Source organism: Cydia amplana, chromosome 17, assembly GCF_948474715.1.
Source record: "Cydia amplana chromosome 17, ilCydAmpl1.1, whole genome shotgun sequence".
Taxonomy (NCBI): domain Eukaryota; kingdom Metazoa; phylum Arthropoda; class Insecta; order Lepidoptera; family Tortricidae; genus Cydia; species Cydia amplana.
The window spans coordinates 11,471,479-11,490,240 of NC_086085.1; the positions used below are offsets into that span (position 1 = coordinate 11,471,479).

Genomic DNA, 18,762 nt, shown 5'->3' on the forward strand with positions numbered 1-18,762 from the left:
AACATTTCCGAGAAAAAACGATGGAAAACATTATGCACTATATCTGTATGTATGTTGATAAAAGGTCCTGTTTTCATGTCGAGACCATCTGACGTTTCGGGACCTTGAGGAACCTCCGCCATCTTGGAAAACGTATTTCATCCTTTAGATATTCGCATTTCCAATAGTAGACTACATTGATGTTAAAGTCAATGTTTAGTTTTAAACGGCGGGTTTCAATAGTACCCCTATGTGGCTACCACCAGTTTGGCACTGACATAAACGCTATCGAGAACGTAACTTAATTAAGAACGTAGCTCGTACTCGCATATTAGTGCGAGCGAGATGTATAGAAAGTAAATCACGTAGACGTTAGTGTATGTCAGTTTTGACACTGTCTGTGACTCATGGAACGGTAGTAGATCACTCCTTATTTCTAAATGAGAAAACGTCATTATTTTAGCATACGTTGCGCAGCCAGTCGAAAACAGTCTCAAGTTTCTGCACATTTATAGACCACCAAGCTATGCACCATCCAGCTACGGACCCTAAACCCAAACTAATATCACGTAAACGACACTCCACAATCCATTCATTACACAAACATACAAAACTTAAAGCATGAAGAAATTAATTTCAACTCTTTGAGACTATGAATTTGTTCCTATTGTAGTACATAGTATATTTTAGCTTAACATAGTTAGATTAGTGTGTTATGAGGGCGCGCTCGAAGACATCTCCATTGCCACTGATGCTGGGACTTGCATCTGGAAATTGTTAAAATACTGTGATAACAAGGAAACAAAATAAGTTTTTAACCAAAAAAATTATTTACTACAAGCTTTTTTAGCTGGGGCCTGTTTCTCAAAAGCTTGTAACTTGTAATACAAGCGGATGTCACTTTTTGACAGCTTTTACGGGCTCCTGACCGTACTTTTTACCACATACAACTAATACTCATCGTGACAACTCTAAAGACCTCAAACACAATTAGGTTGTGTTGTTTCATCACAGAGTTCCTATGTCTCAGAGTTCTAACGTCAAACATCACGCTTCACATGGCGACCCAGCCAGTACCGTAACAATTCTCAGCTTACCTTAGGCTTGGGCTGGTGCGGCGAGTGCTGGAACACGTCCCCGATACTGTCCAGCGCGCGCTCGTCCAGCACGGCCTCCAGCGCCGCGGCCAGCTCGGAACTCTCCGCGAATGATGAACCACCTAAGTAAAAAAAAAAATATTTTTCTGGAAAGGGATGGATTTGATTTAGACCTATTTTAAAAGCGATTTTCTTCTGAGACATACTCGAATACCGTCTTTTCTGCAGGGTAACCTTTAAAGTAACATTGTATTCCCAAGACAACATTTGTTGACCTACTTTGAAATAATTTCCCCGCATAAAGATATGCCAAAATGATTGTGACGTCGCAACCTCAAGTTTCAGACCCTTGATATATAGAACGCAACAAGACATCATATCATAATGTAATTTTTTGTTTTTAGTTTGAAAATATATTAACAGTACATATGTGCTACTTTCCCGCACTAGTGCGTAAATCAGCACTTTTCGTTGCTAAGTCAAATATTTAAAAGGGCATATGTACTGTAAAACGTTGTACGATACGCGTGCGAATAGGTAATTCGCAACTCGTGTCGATTTAATTTATCGCCACTCGTTTCAAATTTCCTCTTTTCCGCACTTGTATCGTAAATAACTATTTTATAATATGTATGCTAGTTTAAAGTTATTTATGTATGGGCCACTAGTTGCCTGAAATAAAGATTTAATTCATTCATTAATTCAATACAGGGCGCTGTACAAACCTTGATTGAAGAATTCCGTGAACGCCTCATCAGGAATCTGGCTGAGTACGGCTGGGTCCAGAATGTCGTCTGGGGGCACTTGACCCACTTCACCCACTTCTGAAAATTTTACACCCACTTTTAATCACACTTGGTCGGAAGATTTTTCGGATAAAAAAGACTTTAAGACGTATAATGAAAATTTTCCATTCTATTATTCAAGCAGCAGAAGATGCTAAGAGGTTGTGATTGAAAATGATTTGAATAAATAATTATATTGATATCAGCTAACGAAAAGAATACTTTTTCTGTTCTTCGGCCAGAAAGCGTCAACTTTCGGCGCGCTTTGCTAAACCAAGTTACCGCTTTTCGGCTCCGTCTAACAGAAAAACAGTATACACACCTCGGCCTTCTGTTGTTCATTAGAGCCGGTACAGACGGACGGCAACCCGACTGCAAGTTGTATGGGAACTGCATGCCGACGTTGCAGTTGGCGTGCAGTAGAGTATTTGACACATGTTAAATTTTATAACTAAATCCAGTTAAATATATAGATAGAAAATGAGCTATTTATCACACTACATTGGAAATTTAAAAAATATATGGGAATAATAAGAAAATACAAGGCCTTAAAATTTAAAAAAGAAAAAGTTAAAACTTCCAAATAGGAAAAAAATAATGAAACCATTCGATTCCTTACATTTTATTCAAAAAAATATTGTATAGCAACCATATACATAAACGCAATATTTCACCGACAAAATAGCAATTTCCTTGTTTTCCATACATTGAAACGGCTTCTAACGTTACACAATGACGTCACGATGTATGGCACATTTTCTATGAAGCGTTTCGTCAGTAAAGTGCGGGTGCCAGACTTTGACCATCATTTGTGACTGTATTGCTTTAAGACAATGGGTCCCATACAGATATTTTATCCTCAAAATAAACCTGATCGACTGATACCATTCATAAAAAATTGACAAATACCCTGTTCCCATACAAATTGCAGTCGGGGCACTAAATAATACGATGAGAGTGAGACCTTACCAAGTTCGTGTGAGTTGGTGGCCGAGACGATGAACTCGTTTTCGCTGAGCGCGCCCATACCGGTGTCTTCCGAACTGTCGTATGCCGACGAATTCGAGCACACGTTGATTTCTATAAACATATGGCAGTATTAATATAAAATATCTGAAAGATCGAGCTTTGTTCGGAAAACGTATAAAAACTCAAAAATCCACATTTTGACCCACTTCCCGACTTCCAATGAAGCTGAAAACTTGCATACATATGTAAGTCGGGTGACAATGCAATATTATGATACCATCGAGTTGATCTGATGATGGAGACAGGAGGTGGCCATAGGAATTCTATGATATAACAACGAAATCTAATGTTTGGAGTTTTTTAAATTGTCTCGATGAGTATTAGTTGCCTGTGGAAAAATAGGTACAACTTGATGATTTTAACACAATCCCCTCCAACCTGCCACAAGATCACGTGATAATAGAGATGATGACACATGTTGAATTTTATAACAAAATCTAGTAAAATAGATAGCAAACGAGCAATTTATCACAATAATGTGGATATTAAAATAAAATATTGAAAAATTACAAAAATACAGGACATGAAAGTTTCAAAATTTAAGTTTTTTTTAACTTCCAAAAACGATAAAAGTAAGGGTACCATTCGATTCCTTACATTTCATCCAAAAAAATATTGTACAGCAACTATATACATAAACGCAATATTTCACTGACAAAAACGCAATTTTCTTGTTTTGTCCATACTACAAGATGGGCTCCCAGAGACCTTGACGTCACGTTCCCTTGCCGTTTTGTATAGGGCGTTTCGCGAGTGAAGTGCGACTGTCGGCCTTTGACTACAATTTCTGACTTTTGTGTTACTTTAATGCAATGGGTCCCATAGACATTGACATAGACATTGGATCCTAAAAACAAACCCGATCGATTGGTAACATAAATGAAAATTAGTCATGTAGCCTATTATGATGCGGGTACTCTTAGACGCTAAGAAAGACTAATGTGTCGACGAGACGAGCGAGCGACAAAATAGAGCGGATTTATATTTGATCTGATTAATGTTCGAGTAATATTGTTTTTGGATTATCCGCTTTGAAAAAAAAATTACACGTGATATCTTCTCTGACCCCCCCTCCCCCATTGTGATAATTTCCTTACCCCCGCACCCCTCTTAACCTCTCAACTCCCACGTGTGACGTCACCCATAAGGGTTCTGGCTCATATATGAGCCGTGGGATATGACCATACCCCGGCCGGCGAGAGCAAAAATGCGTTGACAGCTTAATAGTGCGAGGACACACACTTTGGTCGATGTCGATAAAAACAACACGATGTACTGGACCACCGTTATGATATGCAGAAGTATTAATTATTGTTGTAAACAAAATTAAAACCAAGTGTTTGTATTTATTCAGTTTAAAATTGTTTTAGGGTTATTCTTAGAAACGCGTGGAGGTATCAAGTTGAAATAAATAACAAATACTAATGGCTCAGTTTAAAAAAAAAAAAAAATTGTGCTTAATTAAAAGTCGACTATTCTATCGACATCCATATGTCGATAGAATAGTCGATATTTAATTAAGCACTAGGAGCAGACGCATTTTTGCTCTCGCCGGCGGGGGTATGGATATGACAAGTTAAACGATCACATGATTTCTGGACGACCCCTTACCTGAAAGAGATTGGTTGGGAGTAGGCACGGGCCGCTTGGGCAGGCGCCGCCGGCGCTTGGCGCGGCGCGGCGTGGGCGGCAGCACGCGCTTCCGGACGAGTTTCTTCGGCTTACTGTCGCGGCTCAACTTATCGTAGTTATCCTATAAGGAATACACGAGATTTTATATTTTTTTATTAGGGTTCCGTACCCAAAGGGTAAAAACGGGACCCTATTACTAAGACTCCGCTGTCCGTCCGTCCGTCCGTCCGTCTGTCACCAGGCTGTATCTCACGAACCGTGATAGCTAGACAGTTGAAATTTTCACAGATGATGTATTTTTGTTGCCGGTATAACAACAAATACTAAAAACAGAATAAAATAAAGATTTAAGTGGGGCTCCCATACAACAAACGTGATTTTTGACCGAAGTTAAGCAACGTCGAGCGTAGTCAGTACTTGGATGGGTGACCGTTTTTTTGCTTGTTTTGCTCTATTTTTTGTTGATGGTGCGGAACCCTCCGTGCGCGAGTCCAACTCGCACTTGGCCGGTTTTTTTATTTTATTTATTTATACAAGGAATTCCAACAGCTATGAATGATACATTAGACTTTTTAGATAGCATTACAGAGCCAATTATAGGAATTCGCAAATAGAAACTGATTATATGATACGTTACACAGTACACGCTATAATAACAAAGCACAGTATGTGATACCAGATATTAAAGTAGGTTACAATATATATACAAAAATGTAATGAACAGCAAATACCGAAGTGAAACATCTTATATTTGTAATTTGGTGAACATTATTTAACTGACACAAATTAATTCAAGTGCCAGATCACGCTTCATAGCATATCGCTGCCTGCAACATGTTATTTAGAAGCACCGATTGACTAGATTACGCCTTATACAAGGAATTGAGCAGTTAAAAACGTCGATATCTAGATTCAAGTATATTAGATAGATAGTATATTAGATAAGTAATTCAAGTAATTCAAATATACAATACGGCAATATCGGCTGCTTACACCTCGTCCCACCGGCAAAAACCGCCGCAAATGACCCATATGAGTGAATCAACTTTTTCTTATCACTCGTCGCCATGGTGACGTTTTCCTGGGTCACTCTTTAAAACCAGATTTTTAGGCATTTAAATTCACCAAACACGCTTTTTTTGTGATACTTATAAACCCTTTCCATTGAGGGCCGTCTACCAAGCGTGTCAGAAGGTGGTGTACAATGTCTTCCAACAAACTATGCTACTATTGTCTCTTGGCTGACCGACAGAATAACAAGAAATAGTTGATCCACCCATATAACCGTTGTGCGGGCGCCCAACTAACGTGTGATAAGCAGTAACATCCCAAAGAGGCTCTTAAGAACAATTTCCGTTGGAAGTGGTGAAAGAAAGAGAAGTAATACTTACTCGCTTCCACGCGTGTTCAGCACAGAGCGGCGTCTGCTCTTGAAGCGGCAATATCGGCTGTTTGCATCTCGCTCCCCCCGCGAACACGGCCGCACACGACGCGTACAGCCGTTGCTCGGGCGCCAAAGTAACGTGCGATAGACAATAACACTCACAAGCGTCTCAGCCAGTGTTAGAACATTTCCCGAGAGACAGAAAGATAAGTAATACTTACTCGCTTCCACGCATGTTCAGCGCAGAGCGGCGTCTGCTCTTGAAGCGGCAATATCGGCTGCTTGCATCTCGCTCCCCCCGCGAACACGGCCGCACACGACGCGTACAGCCGTTGCTCGGGCGCCAAAGTAACGTGCGATAGACAATAACGCTCACAAGCGTCTCAGCCAGTGTTAGAACATTTCCCAAGAGACAGAAAGAGAAGTAATACTTACTCGCTTCCACGCATGTTCAGCGCAGAGCGGCGTCTGCTCTTGAAGCGGCAATATAGGCTGTTTGCATCTCGCTCCCCCCGCGAACACGGCCGCACACGACGCGCATAACCGTTGTTCGGGCGCCAAAGTAACGTGCGATAGACAATAACGCTCACAAGCGTCTCAGCCAGTGCTAGAACATTTCCCGAGAGAAAGAGATAGAAGTAATACTTACTCGCTTCCACGCATGTTCAGCACAGAGCGGCGTCTGCCTCTTGAAGCGGCAATATTGGCTGCTTGCATCTCGCTCCCCCCGCGAACACGGCCGCACACGACGCGTACAGCCGTTGCTGGGGCGCCAAAGTAACGTGCGATAGACAATAATGCTCACAAGCATCTCAGCCAGTGTTAGAACATTTCCCGAGAGACAGAAAGATAAGTAATACTTACTCGCTTCCACGCATGTTCAGCGCAGAGCGGCGTCTGCTCTTGAAGCGGCAATATCGGCTGTTTGCATCTCGCTCCCCCCCGCGAACACGCCCGCACACGACGCGTACAACCGTTGCTCGGGCGCCAAAGTAACGTGCGATAGACAGTATCGCTCACAAGCGTCTTAACCAGTGTTAGAACATTTCCCGAGAGACAGAAAGATAAGTAATACTTACTCGCTTCCACGCATGTTCAGCGCAGAGCGGCGTCTGCTCTTGAAGCGGCAATATCGGCTGCTTGCATCTCGCTCCCCCCGCGAACACGGCCGCACACGACGCGTATAACCGTTGTTCGGGCGCCAAAGTAACGTGCGATAGACAATAACGCTCACAAGCGTCTCAGCCAGTGCTAGAACATTTCCCGAGAGAAAGAGATAGAAGTAATACTTACTCGCTTCCACGCATGTTCAGCACAGAGCGGCGTCTGCCTCTTGAAGCGGCAATATTGGCTGCTTGCATCTCGCTCCCCCCACGAACATGGCCGCACACGACGCGTACAGCCGTTGCTCGGGCGCCAAAGTAACGTGCGATAGACAATAACGCTCACAAGCGTCTTAACCAGTGTTAGAACATTTCCCGAGAGACAGAAAGAAAAGTAATACTTACTCGTCGCTTCCACGCATGTTCAGCACAGAGCGGCGTCTGCTCTTGAAGCGGCAATATCGGCTGCTTGCATCTCGCTCCCCCCGCGAACACCGCCGCACACGACGCGTACAGTCGTTGCTCGGGCGCCAAAGTAACGTGCGATAGACAATAACGCTCACATGCGTCTTAGCCAGTGCTAGAACATTTCCCGAGAGAAAGAGATAGAAGTAATACTTACTCGCTTCCACGCATGTTCAGCACAGAGCGGCGTCTGCTCTTGAAGCGGCAATATCGGCTGCTTGCATCTCGCTCCCCCCGCGAACACGGCCGCACACGACGCGTATAACCGTTGTTCGGGCGCCAAAGTAACGTGCGATAGACAATAACGCTCACAAGCGTCTTAACCAGTGTTAGAACATTTCCCGAGAGGAAAGAGAAGTAATACTTACTCGCTTCCACGCATGTTCAGCGCAGAGCGGCGTCTGCTCTTGAAGCGGCAATATCGGCTGCTTGCATCTCGCTCCCCCCGCGAACACGGCCGCACACGACGCGTATAACCGTTGCTCGGGCGCCAAAGTAACGTGCGATAGACAATAACGCTCACAAGCGTCTCAGCCAGTGCTAGAACATTTCCCGAGAGAAAGAGATAGAAGTAATACTTACTCGCTTCCACGCATGTTCAGCACAGAGCGGCGTCTGCCTCTTGAAGCGGCAATATTGGCTGCTTGCATCTCGCTCCCCCCACGAACATGGCCGCACACGACGCGTACAGCCGTTGCTCGGGCGCCAAAGTAACGTGCGATAGACAATAACGCTCACAAGCGTCTTAACCAGTGTTAGAACATTTCCCGAGAGGAAAGAGAAGTAATACTTACTCGCTTCCACGCATGTTCAGCGCAGAGCGGCGTCTGCTCTTGAAGCGGCAATATCGGCTGCTTGCATCTCGCTCCCCCCGCGAACACGGCCGCACACGACGCGTATAACCGTTGTTCGGGCGCCAAAGTAACGTGCGACAGACAATATCGCCCGCAAGGTAAGCGCGGGGCTCCGCAACCGTCTTCGGAGCAGGCGGCACCGAGGCACGGCTTTAGAGAGCCACTCTCGCCGCCAGACCAGCCGATTTCTCTGTGAACGTTATATAGCTGGTCAACCAAATCTTGTCAGTAAAAAAAGGCGCGAAATTCAAATTTTCTATGGGACGATATCCTAACGATGAACTAATTTATTATAAATTAAGATTAGGCAAAAGTCATTTTACAAAAAAGTTTTTTGAAAAATAAATCATTTTTCATATAGAATCGGACTAAACTAACTCTGAATGTCATTTGCAATGAGAAAGTGGCGAAATGTCAAATTTCTATGAAATATGTGTAGGTATACATTACATTTATAAACTTTGTTTCAACACCTTGCATAGTTACATTACATATGATCATTGCGAGTTAAATAAAAGCTTGTAAAATGCAGCTTGGAACCTATGAAATAGCGACAAAAAGAAACAGGTACATACCTACTCCATAAATACTATAGAATTGCCTTAGGCAGTCGAATAACAAAATCCTTAGAGATGGACATTAACCTGAGTCTTCGGCGTTCCCGTGAAGACAGGACCTCAGGCATGCCCCGCATCGCCAGCAAATGGTTTACCATCTGAGTCGGAAGGCGGCACGATGAGCCTTGACCGTTCAGTTGCTTCTGTAAAAAAACAACGGGTTACACTCAGGGAGTGCCGGCAGTAGTGAAAACTCAATGACTAGTGCAAAATGCACTAATTGAGGTTAACGCCATCTAGTGTTAGCGTTAATTACTTGAAACCCCTAAGCACATCACTGTTAGTACTCGAGTTATATTAATACCAGTTAGAGCTAAACTCACTAGATGGCATTTAAATCAATAAAGAAAAACTCAATGACATTACATGTAACAGTTTTTCATGTAATGTCATTGAGTTTTTCTTTATTGATTTAAATGCCATCTAAATGTTACGGTCACGTGATCGTCTTACGCTGTCTCGAGTTTAACATTTTTTCCCCACCTCAAAAAGTGCACAGCGCCGCTAAAGAAGTTTTCACTTCAAAAAGTTTGTGATTCTTTATTCAAACACAAGTATACAGCAACCTATGTCAAGACACTTATACTGTGTACATAGTATCATAAACATGTATATAATTTTCGAACTATGTCTAGGATGTAGGGACCGTGCACGTTTGAGGGTCTGCCATCTTGTGACCTAAATCGGAAACTTGAACTTTACATTGACACTTCACGCCCAAGCAGGTGCCGGCCCCTACAGTGCACGCACGCTCCCTTGCGCGTTGTAGGTTCTGCCATCTTGTGGCCTGCTAATTTTATACACCTCAACCTTCCTCAAGCCCCGGCTTCGCACGGGTTAACAAATTATACATGAACCTACCTCGTGAATCACTCTATCTATTTAAAAAAACCGCATCAATATCCGTTGCGTAGTTTTAAAGATCTAAGCATACACAGGTACAGACAGCGGGTAGCGACTTTGTTTAATACTATGTAGTCATATGTATTCACTGTAATGAATTATATGTAAAATTGTACGAATTCTTTGTAGATGATGTAAAAGTCAAAAGGCTAATAATACGTGCATACGAAAAAGGTCATGTTTTCAATAACTTAAAATAATATCTCTAGATTGTATCATGATTTGCCAACTCTACTTTAAGCGTTATAACCAAGTAATAAGACATATTTTTCTTTGCTTATCTAGGTAAATATGTGCACAATAAACGTAGCAATGATTGTTCATGTCAGGTAAACAGAAAGTTAAGACGAAATTTTAATAAACCTAATATTTTTAAATTAATACGTGTGTGTTTCTGCATTATCACTTTACAAACAGCAAAACACTCTGGAGATTTTGTAGACCCTACATGTCAATGCAAAAGTTGCAGATTTATTTTGCAACTTGACTCAAAAAAGAACAAAGCCGTTTTCCAGTTTTTCTAGCACTTACTTAAGATTATGGATACTCTGACTTCACTACTTCAAATCAGGGATGTTGCGAACATCCGCATCCGCATCCGCAACCGCGGAACTTCCGCATTATTTTCAACATCCGCATCTGCATCCGCATTCGCATAAAATCGATGCGGAGCTTATGCGGATGCGGATGTCGGACAAGTCGGTACAGGAACGTCTTAGCGGCGGCGAAAGTGCTATGTAATTTCGTCATTACCTATAACGAAATCGTCTAGATTCAGAAAAGTCGGCCAAGTTACCTTTTATTAAATATAACGCTCCTATATTCTTGCTCAAATACTAAACGTTTCGTTTTTTTTAAATAAAAAAATACTAAAAATGTAATATTTGACGTTTTCTAAGTACCTAATCTTGACATCCGCATCCGCATCCGCATCCGCGGATGTGAGCCATTAAATATCCGCATCCGCATCCGCGGATGTCAAAAAATCTGCATCCGCAACATCCCTGCTTCAAATGAATCATTACACCATACCAGCAAGACCCAATATTTAACGTTTCCTTATAAACCTTTTTTTACTCGACCTAAACTCCATCACCATAAGACTCAAAATCGGAATACGATAATCATTTCAATTAATTGAATCATAATTCGATTCTTTAGGACCACAATTGTATAAATAAGTGATCTAAATGTTTACAAACATTAATGCGATAAATATATAGATAAAGAGAACAGTGGGCAGTACGTCAGTACAAAGGCTATATATGTTATCACCAATGATTGACCTTAGCAGAAATCAGCTGTTCTGTTGAGCCATATGTACAATTTTGTAACTTATATACTGATATTAAGGTGCAAAATTGAATAAGCTTGGTAGTGTTTGGGTGCAGATAATGAATCACGTGGTTGTCTAATCGTTTTCCGTCAATGATTTATCTTTAATCAGATTCACATTTTAATACATGTATTTAAAGACTGTTATTCCCCGTATCCATTGAATCGAATTTACTGTATGTTTTTTTTTTTTTAATTAAAGTGTCAATGTTTTTAGCGTCTTTAGAATTCATGTAATCGCGAATTGCTAGTAAATAAATCTGTATTTATTTATGTCTGACTACGGCAACAGTCACGTGAAGGTATATAGTTAATATGTGTGCCACATGGGGTCAAAACCATTGAAGGATGTTAGTCAAAAAGTGTCAAAATAATATTTAAAAAAATGAACAAAATACTTAAGTGAAAAAATCCGTTATGGATGCTCAGGTTAAAACTTTTCAATTACATTTTTAAAAATAATAGCGACCCGCCTCGACTTCGCACGGGTTACCCTTTACAAATTATACACCTAAACCTTCCTCAACAATCACTCTATTTATATGTGTAAACTGCATGAAAATCTGTTCAGTGGTTTTTGAGTTTATCGCTAACATACAAACAGACAGACGCGGCGGCTTTGTTTTATAAGATGTATAGATAATCATATTTACAGAAGTCTGCAAAGGATTTGGTGGACCTGTTGTTAAGTATTACCACATAAGTACCTCCTTTTCTTTCGTACGTACCTTGACGATAGCAGCAAGGGATTTGTACTCCCGATAATCCCTCGCTAAGCGTAGAGAGGTGTCCGCCCTGACGACATGCCGTCTTAACGCTGCCCTGCGGAGCGCTAGGCGAGTTCCTCGGGACTCCGCCGCGCTTTCTTCTACGCAGACGGGGCCTGTGCCTAATTCTAAAAAAATAATATAAGTATTATTAAAAGTGTTAGGCGTTTTGACGGTAATGATGATATCTAAGAGCAGATGTCTACGTTAGGGTTGCCAGATCGAAAGGCGCTATTATCGGGAAAAAATATACATTTTTCGGGATTTTGAGACTTAAAGCCGGGAAAAAGAAAACATTCAAATTAAAGTACTTAATTGTATTAAAAACAACGATATTTTACATTATTGGCACTACGTAAACTGCTCTGCCCATAGACGTTTTTATAACGCTGACGCGCTCGACACGGGACGCTCGCTCGCTCGACGACAGTTCGGAACTTGAAATTATTGTTTTATAACGTGCAGCTGTTTTTCGGGACATTAATTTCCATTTTGTCGGGAATCGGGAACACATGCTAAAAATCGGGAGAATCCCGCCAAATCCCGACCATCTGGCAACCCTAGTCTACGTACAGTCACAGAATAAGTAATAGTATTATCATACAGAACGGCCATGCATTACCTCGCCCCGCGACTGGCCGCGACATGAATCTGGCGAACTTCTGGCGTCCTCTCAGTAAAGCGACTTACCCACACATACACATTGACGCGTGTACAGACGTGCCGCGCACACATAAAAACGCAAATGATTTTTGATGTATGGCGTGTCCGCCCTGTGGTACAGTCAAGTGTAAAAATATGGGTGTAGACAACTTACTCAAAAATATGTCCCATGGTTCTTAATTCGCTGACATAAGAGCTATGGGAGGTATTTACAAGCTTTTTTGAGATGATTTGTGCACCCATATTTTTACACTTGACTGTACACCGACCGCTACCTTGGTGACCATTCGGTTCGTAGTTATTTCACTGAATAATCAATATAATTACCCATACAATCAAGTGTTTAAGTATAGTATGAATTATCTGAGATGATTTTTTCGGGCTCGGGCCCTAGTTTATTAAACAAAAGGTATCGTTTCCTTTATGCAGTGCTTACACCTGTTTACTGCTATAATAGACCCTACTTAAGTAACGGGAACAAACCCGTTTAAAAAGCAAATTTATCATTCTATTTATATGGTTCAAATTCATGAAACAACCCATTTGGAGATAACACGTTTTGTTATCTCCAAAGAAAAGGACCACCCTGATTGTTCTCAGAATGAGCTGTCACATAAATTTGAACCTTAATACTATCACGATAGTTGTTTTTTAAACGACATGGTTACTTTGGCACGTGCTGAAGACCGCTCTTAAAAGAAACAAAGGCTTTTGTTTAACAGATTAGTGCTCGAGCCCGAAAAAATCATCAGAGATAATTCATACTATACCGTAAACTTTGTCGAGATTGTCTACCATGCTAAACATGACTCGGCTTGAAATAACAGTGATTTGCTACCAAACCGCTTTCTATAAATATAAATAATGCCTCAACAAGCGAAACTCTGCCTGAATCCCGGTGTTCTATCGTCAAGGTGCCTACAGTCAAACAAGCTATATCCCCCGGGGCGTGGCATGCAGGGTTGGCAACTTACAAACTTACTAAAAAGCTTACCAAACTCAGATATATTGTTATTGTTACTTCTACTGCTCTCCAACTGCCGGGACCCCGGTTTTCTATCATCAATGGTCTCACAGGCTATTTACTAAAAAAACTTACCAAACTCAGGTATATTATCATCGTCACTGCTACTGCTCTCTAGCTGCCTGAATCTCGGTTTTCTATCGTCAAGGTGCCCGCAGTCAAACAAGCTGTCCCCTAGGGCGTGCCGGGCCCTTTATGGCACATATGCCTCGCAGGGCGGTCTTTTGTGGTAAAAATCAAAAACTTACCAAACTCAGGTATATTATCATCGTCACTGCTACTGCTCTCTAGCTGCCTGAATCTCGGTTTTCTATCGTCAAGGGGCCCGCAGTCGAATAAGCTGTCCCCCGGAGCGTGCCAGGCCCGGTTGGGGACGGGTACGGCGCGAGGTGTCGGTATCCGCTGCAAGGCCTCGTGGACCGCCGGCCCGCGGCCTCGCCGGACCTTGCTTTGGGACGACTTGGCTGAAAAATAATTGTTAAGTTGCAGAAACAGTACTAACAGCTATACTTAAATATCAGTGGACTTTATGTCCTTGAAATAGGGTTTACGAATTGTCAATTAACAGTCCAATATTGTATGTAGGAACAGTCACGTTCCGTGATTGTTGAGCCAATTACGGTTCTAGTTAAATTGGACATTCCATAGCGTAGCGTAAGTATTGATCAACTCATCAACCAATTTAGGTAGGATCCTAATTGGCTCAAAAATCGCGGACCGTGATGGTACATGAAGTCAAAAATGTTTCAAATATCTGAGCTCTGTTGTTAGACACATAAGGACGAGTTACGTTTCTACTCTGAGGGGCTACCGCGAAAACCGAATTTCGCAAATTCCGCGGGGATCTTTCTCTGTCACTCTAATTACGCCTTCATTGGAGTAAAAGAGAAAGATCCCCGGAATTTGTGAACTTCGATTTTCGCGGTTATAGCCCTGCGCCAATAGTAGCCTAACCTTAAGACGTGCAAAGTAGTCCAAAATATTGTAGCCCAAGTTTTGACAGCTGGCTTAGATGGCGCTGCACGATGTCATACATGTTTTGTATCTACATAGTCAAAACGTTAGCATTGATAACTTAAGTTGTTACCGCATACCTACTGTATGGAGCCAAATATAATCATATACTTCAGCTGTCAATAGGTGTTTGCGTTGTGTTAAATATTGTTATTTAACACAACGCGTCTTAGTATATTATGTTCACCTGTTACACTAAAGAAGGTCAAAGAACTACAGTTTGCAAATAATGTTCAGCATTCGTTTGTTCAAGGATAATACATGTGAGAAACGACCTCAGGTCATTCACCTGTCACTCAACAGTGTAATGTATGGTTAGAATGAAAAAGTCCAACATTTCGGGAGTTAAATTTATAGTCATTAAACGCGTGTCAGATTTGCGCGAGTATTTTGTTGCAGTTTTCGGCAAAAAAATATATTTAAACAATGGAGTAAAAAAATTGCCACTAGGTACACAACAGTGGGCTATAGAAATAGGTTTTAACTTTTTTACTTTGTTCCTGTTCCGCTATCTGTTAACGTACTGGTCGATTTATATTATTGCATATTTAAAATATAATTTTCTAAATACTATGTATTAATAAATTACATTGATAAAAAAATACAAGCCACTTTTGATAAAGACCCTTGAGGGACCCTTCGCTGCTGTGAACTTCGAGTTCTTAACTTCATATACATACAAGATTGTGGTCTATTATTGGTATTTTTTAATTTGATTTTTTTTTTGTTAGCCGATTTTTAAATTCAATTTATTTATTTTAAAAGACAACAATGGCCCATAATGGTTAGTAACAATTAAGATTAAAAACTAAGTGTTAGTGGAACAAAAACAGAAAGCGATTTAAAACATAAACATAAACAGACACCAATAACAACCTATCACCTAGTAGCGATTATGACACACTCAAAATGCCGCATATTTTAGCAAATTTTTTTCGACAGATTTCGATAAAATTTGGGGCATAGATAGAGTGCCCTATTCTGTACAATATAATACTGTATATCTTAAAAAATATTCCACCAAGTTACAAAAAAGTATGGTATTTTTGTAATTCAACGGAAAATTACATACATTTTTTTTCCTCGGGATAAGTTGTAATTACGTAATCATCCCGGCTCGAATAAGGAGCTCTTCAAATCAGTCAAATTTTATCCAAATTAGCTAAAAAAAATCTAAACTAACAAACCAAAAATCGACCTACAAATAAAGTGATTGTAAGCCTTGTAATATATGGCTAACTACCTCCTCACAATTATTGTATTTACATACTAAACTAAGATCTTAATTGGAAACACTTAACAGCATTAATTATATCAATTAATCAAAATGGTGGTCTATAAACAGGTTTGTTAACAGTACTGACATGACATATCTATTTAATGTCATTCTTAAGCCTGTTAGTCATTAATTACTTATGCTATCTAGCTGGAGAAAATACGTAAATTTCCTGTTTTGTAGCTGTAGCTAAAGCATATTTTGTGCAGATATATTAATCTCCAGATAAAAAGAGACAAAAATAACTCATTTATTATATAATAAGTGGTATAAAACTAAAACGCTTCCACGCGATCATCAGGAAGTGGTGTAGCTCGCTGTTGAGGCGGTGGCGCGCCAGCTCCAATACCATCCTGTGCACGTTGGCCGACCGGTGGGACTCACCGTGGCTGAAGCACTGGGTGCAGCTACATGCCCCAGTGTGTCAGAATTTGTTTTAAGATTATGTTTGTACTAACCCTAGCTTTAAGAATTAGTATTTATGTTACTAACACATTATAGACTTTTGTTCTAAATAAATGATTTCAATTTCAATTCAATCAATAAAACTAACTACAATTACAAGAAAAATTACTAAAAAAACTAAAAATTAAAAATGCCTATTAAAATTTTGAGCCCTTGGTAGGGTGCCCATCACGCAGGCAGTGTTCCCGCGCTGGATAGCAGGCCGGGGCAGCGACTGACGTCCGAGAACGATTCAAAATAAATAAATATAGTTGTCTCGGCGCACACTACGAGTTTGTAGCTTTTGGCGTCGAGACACTAGGCCCGTGGGGTAGGGGGGCAAGGGGCCCAAGGGAGGCTACAGGTGACCCTCGCGCAAAAGAGACTGTCAAGTGACTTGGGGCTTGTTTACACATTGATTAGTGTTAAGACTGTTACGTGTGAATTTTGTTTGCATTTGCTACTTGTGTTTAGTAGCAAATGTAAACAGCCCTTTCATACAGTTCGAAACCAATGCTAAGTTGGTATTCTGACAAAGTTCAAAGGTTTAATATATTTTTTTTAATCCTTGAATTTTGTGAATTAGAATCTATCTGATATTCCTAGATTTATATAATTTTAACCAACATACCTGATGGTGCTTTCTTCACTGAAGATGGTGGTGCTTTAGGTGGGGGCGCAGCAGGAGACTCAGTCTTTATAACTGCCGGGGCATTCTCTACCAGACCCTGTTCTCTTTTAAAAACATCCAGAAATGTTTCCGACCCCGACAGTTTGGGATTTGTCGAGGATTTACTATGATTAGTATTAACACTATTAATACTGACTTTCTTACATGAGGCTACATTATTAGATTGGCCCTTGGGGCTGTGAACACTTGGCCGTCTTACTTCAACAGAGTTACTCCGACTGATTTCTTTTCCGAGGCTCGGATTCTTTGCTTTCTGAACTTTGGTATTAGCAGTCTTCACATCTTTGTAATTGGGAGTCATGGGATGCTTAGGCTCGGGCATGAAATGCCCGTTAGGAACAATCTCAAGCTTGATCTCATCCCGGATGACTTCCCCGTTAGGAAGAGAGCCTTTAATCTGAAGATCCACCTCATTGTTCGGGCTGTCCAAGAACTTGGCCTTAACTTCTACATTATCAGGGAACATGAAATTATCATCCGTATGACTAACAGTTATTTCTCCGGCGATGATGTCAGAATCATGAAATGTGTAAAGCTCGTTGGGGTCTATTTTAAATTTGGTTTGGAAGAAATTTTCATTCAAGTGTGGTATATAAGTCTGTTCATCGCCCGAGCTGTCCTGTATGAACATGTTAACATCTCCACAGTTCCCCGAGACACCCTCCACTGCCAACTTGTATTGAGTTGCGCAGCTTGCATCCGATATATTTTGTGGAATACCACTGAAACTAAAACAAATATAATGATTGAATTTCTTTAAAATGATAACACAACAACACACTTATATAGCTATTTTACTTACCCCACATTTTCGGTAGTACTCAAAAAAGACATGCTGTGTTCATTTTACAACTTATAGATACAAACAATGCTTATTTTGTCTGCTAACAGGAAATGCCATTAAATAAACTTGGTCCCACTGCTTCATACTGCAATAATCATATATATTATGAGACAAAAATAGGAGGCGTTGTTGATAAGTATCACAAGTAGTATTAATAAATAACTTCGATGTATTTTAACTACTATTCATAAGCAAAAGAAATTCTTGTATAGTACTGACAATTACAATGACATCTGTCAAAATTAATACTTTTATTTGAGATTTTCTCCTTCTTTCCATGTATTAACAGCCAGTTTGGGGGAAAAATTAAGATTTTAGGAGCGATTGGAAGTTAACATTCCATTGTTTTTTGTATTTTTACTCAAACAAATGCCGATAATGTGACTGGTTACTTACATTTCAATTATGACTATTTTAAGCACATATTGCACACGGCGGGCTTTAGAACTATTTTGTCAACGAATTTCGTACACCAAGCACTTAAATTTATGACAAAATTAAGCTTCTTTATACCAAAACAAATTAAAAACACACCTATTCAATAACATTAAATGAATGACAGATTACAGCAAATGGCAGCCAAAAGGCGGCTGCGATCAAACTTAGTAATATTTTTTTAAATTACGCCCTAATTTAATTATTAAATTATTTTTGCATTTTACATTCCTTTCCGGTACTTTTATGACATATATGTATTTTATTTTTTAAATGAAAAGCTTTATCTGAAGGTCAATTATATAAAATTGTTTTTTATTCGCCTGCATTATTAAATGCATTTCGACGAAATTATACAGTACGGTATTTAATTATTTCTGCAATTTAATTACATTTTATTCTAAAAAATAAATTTTAAAGG

General features: G+C 40.3%; 1 protein-coding gene across 1 annotated transcript; it reads right to left on the minus strand.

The window, feature by feature from the left end:
- Nucleotides 1–475: 475 nt before the first annotated feature.
- Nucleotides 476–18,495, minus strand: LOC134655647 (INO80 complex subunit D-B-like). The gene is made up of 12 exons (XM_063511083.1): nucleotides 18,303–18,495; nucleotides 17,865–17,991; nucleotides 17,003–17,790; nucleotides 13,886–14,101; nucleotides 11,912–12,078; nucleotides 8,973–9,088; nucleotides 8,269–8,518; nucleotides 4,502–4,643; nucleotides 2,831–2,941; nucleotides 1,802–1,900; nucleotides 1,077–1,198; nucleotides 476–746 (listed from the first exon to the last, which is right to left on the minus strand). The coding sequence occupies exons 2-12, from the start codon at nucleotides 17,894–17,896 to the stop codon at nucleotides 693–695; spliced, it is 2,097 nt and encodes a 698-aa protein (XP_063367153.1). The 5' UTR covers nucleotides 17,897–17,991; nucleotides 18,303–18,495; the 3' UTR covers nucleotides 476–692.
- Between the last annotated feature and the right edge of the window lie 267 nt (nucleotides 18,496–18,762).